Source organism: Tupaia chinensis, unplaced genomic scaffold, assembly GCF_000334495.1.
Source record: "Tupaia chinensis unplaced genomic scaffold, TupChi_1.0 Scaffold000561_1, whole genome shotgun sequence".
Lineage (NCBI taxonomy): Eukaryota > Metazoa > Chordata > Mammalia > Scandentia > Tupaiidae > Tupaia > Tupaia belangeri.
In genome coordinates this window covers 2,132,582-2,137,861 of record NW_006160074.1, presented here as the reverse complement: position 1 = coordinate 2,137,861, position 5,280 = coordinate 2,132,582, and the positions used below count along the sequence as shown (strand labels likewise).

General features: G+C 63.3%; 2 protein-coding genes across 2 annotated transcripts in view; both read left to right on the top strand.

The window, feature by feature from the left end:
- The window catches only part of PEX16 (peroxisomal biogenesis factor 16), a gene marked incomplete in the record, with an annotated part of 7,817 nt that extends 6,485 nt beyond the window's left edge, over positions 1–1,332 (top strand). Inside the window, 2 exon segments of the mRNA XM_027775404.1 lie at positions 734–798; positions 1,145–1,332. Coding sequence (XP_027631205.1) covers positions 734–798; positions 1,145–1,203 — 124 coding nt within the window.
- Positions 1,333–4,034: 2,702 nt separating this feature from the next.
- FREY1 (Frey regulator of sperm-oocyte fusion 1) lies at positions 4,035–4,722 on the top strand. The gene is made up of 3 exons (XM_006157769.2): positions 4,035–4,206; positions 4,337–4,410; positions 4,571–4,722. Exons 1-3 carry the CDS (start codon positions 4,103–4,105, stop codon positions 4,690–4,692), a joined length of 300 nt encoding a protein of 99 aa, XP_006157831.1. The 5' UTR covers positions 4,035–4,102; the 3' UTR covers positions 4,693–4,722.
- Positions 4,723–5,280: the final 558 nt, after the last annotated feature.

Here is a 5,280-nt window from a genome sequence, read left to right as displayed (position 1 = left end):
GGCCCTGCAGGTGATATGGTGGTTAAGGTGCTGGACACTTCCACATGGCTGACTATGGTTCGAGTCCCAGAACTGGTGGCTTTCTCACTTTCCTTCTCTGTGTGTGTGTGTCTTTCTCTGGTCAAATTAACATGAACAAATAAATAAAATTAAATAATTAAAAAAAAAAAAAAACAGTCTTGGTCCTGCCCCTTCCTCCAAGCAAACTGTGCCCTTCTTGGCATTGTGTCCCTGCCCAGGGCCTGGCTACCTCAAGGGTGGCTCATGAAGCTTCTTTGTGGCCCAGCTCTTGTGCCAGATATAGGCTCCTCGGGGCAGGGCTGGGCCATCAGCCCTGACCCTCCACCTCCCGCCCTGGCGCTGCTCCATATGTGGGCCTTCCAAGCATTCATTGAATCTCCATGGAAGGAAAAGAGAGAGAGTGGAAAAGACGGTGTCTGAGGTGACGGGAGTGAGCTGAATCCCAAGGCTGAGCTTTGAGAATCCCAGGGCTGTGGCCATGGGTTAGTCCGTCTGAGCCCCCAGAAGTGACCCGATCCTTGGATGCACCATGTTCAGTCCAGGGGAGAGTTTTCAGTTCAGTGGGCAGCTTTCAGTTGAAGGGTCAGCTTTCAGTCTGGGGGGACGGGGGCGGTGTTTCCCAGTCCAGGGGGCAGCGGAGGTGCTTTCAGCTGCCTCATTTGCAGGAGCTGCACCCTCACCCAGACTACTCCCCGTTTATCGTCTCCCACAGGGCCAAGATCCTCTTCCTGCTCCAGCTGTTGGCAGACCACGTTCCTGGCATCGGCCTGGTCACGAGTAGGTACCGGTGGGCGGGTGAGGACTGGAATGTTGTAGGGCACTTGTGTGGCCTCGTCGCTTTGTAGTTGATTCTTGGCACAGCTGGGAGGGAGCCTGGAGGTCAGGGTTGGGTGGGTGACAGCTCCTGGGACTGAGCCAAGCCTGGCTGGAGGGCGGGTGCCCTAGAGAGGAGGGCCTTTTAGGCCACCCTGAGGCCATCTCATCTGGTGGGAGCCTGGACCCTGTCGTAGGGGAGGGGCTCCTGCCCTGCTGGCTCTTGGCTGTGCTGAGGGCAGTGGCTGCGAAGCCCCAAGAACAGCAGACTGGGTCTGCCCGCATCCTGACTTCTTCCTCTCTCCTGCAGGGCCGCTCATGGAGTACTTGCCCACCTGGCAGAAAATTTATTTTTACAGTTGGGGCTGACAGACGTCCTGGGAGTGGGGTGCAGGGAGGGCAGGGCAGTGTGCTCTGCCACTCTGAGCAAGGACTGCCTCATCCCTTTGGCCCCCCAGACCCCACCTCCCCAATAAAACTGACTCTGGCACTGTTCTAGCATGTGGCCTCTGCGTGCCCACCGCCCAGCGTGCCTGGCCCCTCCCCAACTGGGCCCTGCACCCAGCCCTGGTCACCACCAGCATTCCTCAGACCTACAGTGGATTCCCCCTCCGGCCATGGAGCCACTGCCGCCTGCGCTGGGCCGAGACTGCACCAGGACTGCCATCCGGGTTCCTCTGGGCACAGAAAGATGGGACTTAACCTCTAGCATGGGGACCTGCGTGCCGAGGCAGCTACAGGAATAAGCTGCTTCTCTCACTGGTCCCTGGGGAAGATGGACCTTGCTGGACCTTAGCAGTGGGTCCAATAGGTCTCCCAGGCCAGGGCCTCTGTCCCTCCCCCGTCCAGCTGCCCTCGGCCACCATGCCACCATCCTGCCTGGACCACACGCAGCCTGGTGGGTGGTGAGGCCAGCTGCATTGCAAGCCCGAGTTCCCGGTCAAGACTAAAAAGCTTTTCTTCTGAAGGGGATGGATGTCAGGCAGCCCTGGGAGAAAGCCAGCTGCAAGTTTGGGGGTAGGGGGTGGGATCTCCCCCCCACACCCTTTCAGTTCCTGGGGGCCCAAGTCAGCCTGCATCCATGAGGGCTACCGTGGAGGGCAGGGCCTGGGCCGTGTGGGGCGTGGGCTGCGGGCTGGTCTCTACCAGACCCTGCCCATCTCAGCTGCCCCTGCCTCCTGTGCCCTCTGAACAGCAAGCTCTCCTGCTGGGTCACAAACCACATGGCACCCCTTGGGTTGTGGAGGCCCCTGTGTCCTCTGCCTTGCCCCGCTCCGTGGAGAGCCACCCTGGGAAGGACCAGCCTCCCCTGACATGTCCCCTGGGTCCTGGGCTGGGGGACAGAGGCACTTACAGGGGGGAAGGGGAGGGCTGGCCTTTTGGGCAGGACCAGAGCCCTGGCTCGTGACCTTCAGCTGAGCCTTGTCAGTGCCTCGGGCCCGTGCTCTGACCCAGGCCCTGTGCCATGTGCAGGGCAGTCAGATGACTGAGGCACAGTTCTCACCCGCCAGCTCTGCCCACTAGTGGAGGGGACAGGCGGGCAGGTGCGTGCGTTACCCTGGGGGCGCTGCGTAAGTGTCCAGAAAGCGGTCTAGTGGTGGGCCGGCAGGCAGTGTCGGGTGAGCAAGCCTTCGTTTGGGCAGGTTGGGGACTGCTCAGCTGTCTGTGAGTCTGGGCCGCAGGCGTGCTGCGGTCCCCGTGGCACTGGACAGTATGAGGTGCTGTTGTGGCCGGGGCAGAACAGGGCAGGGTCAGATGGAGCGGGCGTCAGATACCTGGGCAAGGCGCTCGGGCCTGGTCCATGGGAGGCCCCGGAGGGCTCGTGCTCCTGGACACGCTCCAGCAGCCTCAGCAGGGACAGACTCGTGGGCAGAGACCTGTGATGGGGCCGAGTTAAGGCAATGACTGTGGGAGACGAGGTGTAACCCCAGCAGGCCTTGGGGAGGAAGAGGGCCATGGCTTCCAGGAACATGTGGGCCAAGGGGCTTCGGAGACGGGCAGAATCCAGTTCCTGGGGATCGCAGATGGAGACCCAGTGCTCAGGCAGGGGACGTGAGGGGAGGTGCGCACGGGGAGCTGGCGTGTGGGCTCAGCACGGAGCGGGCTGAGCCGAAGGGACGGCGGAACCTACTGCCCTCAGGACACTCGGGACCAGGAGTGGGGCCAGGGCCGGGGTGGAGATGGCCTGGGCCAGCCCTCAGGCCTGCGGTCTCCCAAGCACCTGGGTTACCAGGACTGTGGACCCCAGGCCCCGTCCTCATGACCCCACAGAGTGGCACTGGGGCCAGGGATTTGGATTTTTTTTGCCACGGAGCACGTGTGCTTGGGAGAGACAGTGAGAAGGCGCCGGGGGAGGGCCACGCTGCCATCCAGGGTTTTGGGCTCTGGGGCATGCGCGCAAACACGTGCCCAGTTTTCCAGCCGCTGCTCTGGGACTCAGGCCTTGTCAACACCCCACCCCACCAGTTTTGTTTCTAAAGCGCCTGCAGTTCTGACGTGAGCCCGGTCTGCGCTGTCCAGTGGGCTGGGTTCCCTCGTCACTGACCTGGAAGCAGTCTTCCTGTGGCGGCCACAGTGCCACCTCGGGCACACGAGGGGTATCGAAGTGAACAAAATGGCCCTCCCTTACGCCCACCCTGGAGGAGCAGGCCCAACCCTTGGCACCTCCCTTGGGAACCCTCCACCAGCCTCGAGGGTGGGGGTGGGGGGCCCTGTATCGGGCTGTGGGAGTTGCAGGGAGCCAGGTGGGGAAGGCCCTCGGGTGGTGGATGCGAGGGGCTTGTGACTCCTGGTGGCTCTGAGCAGGTCAGGCCAAGTGACCCACTTGGCAGGACCTTCCTGGGACTGCTGAGAACCAGTGGGAGGGGAGAGAAGACCAAGGGGCCAGCTGGGGCTCCACGTGGGAAGGACTTCGAGACCTGCTGCTTCCTGTGCACGACCTTGGCACACTAGATAAGGAAACTGAGGCACAGAGAGAGTGACATTTGTCTGGCTAGCCAGGGGCATAGTCACGACAAACCGAGAGCTGGCCCCAAGGTCCGTGCCCCTGAACACCAGAGCACGATCTGGCTTGGCGCCTGTTGGCCCACGTGTCAGTGACATACAAAACCACCTGGGCATGGAGGCTCCTGGCCTCGCCCCAGAGCAGGTGCCACCGCCAGGGCCTGAGCTAATGCCCTTTGTGAGGTGGCCCCGGAAGGCAGGGGCAGCGGTTCCGTGCTGCTGTCGGGGGAGGGGCAGCAGAGGGCTGGAGCAGGACTGGTTGGAGATGGTTCTTGCCATGCTGGGGGCCCTGCACCCCAGGGCCAGGCTCAGCCTCTTCCTCTTCCACCTCATCCTGGTAGCTGCCGTCCTCGGCCCCCAGCCTCTGCGGTAACTCCGAGGGCCCCAGACCCCTCCTGCCCACCCCGGCATCCTGGGTGTGGGAGGCCTATCAAGTCCCCCGTGCCCAGGCAGGCGGCAGTGGCCCCAGGCCAGGGCTGAGCACTCAGCATTTCCACAGGTCTCAGCGGTCTGTCCCTGAGGAATTCGCAGCCCCCCTGGAACTCGCACAGCCACTTTCCGGCCTGGTGGATGGTAGGTTTTCACTCCCTCCTGTCCCCTCCCCGCCGCACCCTTCCCTGGTGGCAGAGGGCACCAGGGCCAGACTCAGGGTCTCGATCCAGAGCCTCTGCTGAAGGGTGACTGCAGCCCATCTGCACCAGCTTCTGCTCCCATCCCCCTCCTCTCTTCTTAGACTACGGGATCCGCCCCAAGCACCCATGGCCACGAGGGCCTCGTCCACTCCTGTCGCAAGCCCAGCAGCGCAAGCGGGACGGACCAGACATGGCCGAGTACTACTACGATGCCCGCCTGTGATGGGGACCCCTTATAAAGCTGTTCTGTGCAGCACAGCCTCGGGCTTTCCTGGGACATGAAGCAGCCGGACACAAGGGGGTCCGCGGAGATGCACTGGCTCAGGTCCAGTCAGGAAATGGCACTTTAATAGTTGGGGCCAGGGTGACAGGACCGGGACGGGCCGGCCTGGGCTGGCCGGGAAGCTCCTCTTCCTGCGGCCTGGGCCCTGCCATGCAGCTCTCCTCCCCATGGGTGCGAAGCCTGCCGGGGGCCAGCATGCCAGTGAGGGTGGCAGTGGGGCCATCGAGGGCCCCACAAGTGGCAGAGCTGAGAACAGGGACTTCACCTCCACTCGTTGCCATTTCCTTACTGGAAAGTCCTCGGGAGGTGGCTGGGCTCAGCCCGAGCTCAGGGCTCTTCGGTGGAGACTGGGGGCCGGGACAGGGAAGGGTGGGCACTTGCAGGTGGCCTGGGCCTCATGAAGGCTGAGGCCGGGGCCGGGGCCGGGGCCGGGGCTGGGGCCAGAGCCCCTGGCAGGGGAATTGAGGCCCAGGATGGGGCAGAGTCCTGGCCCCCACGGCAGGCGTCCTGCACCCTCTCAGGCCCCGC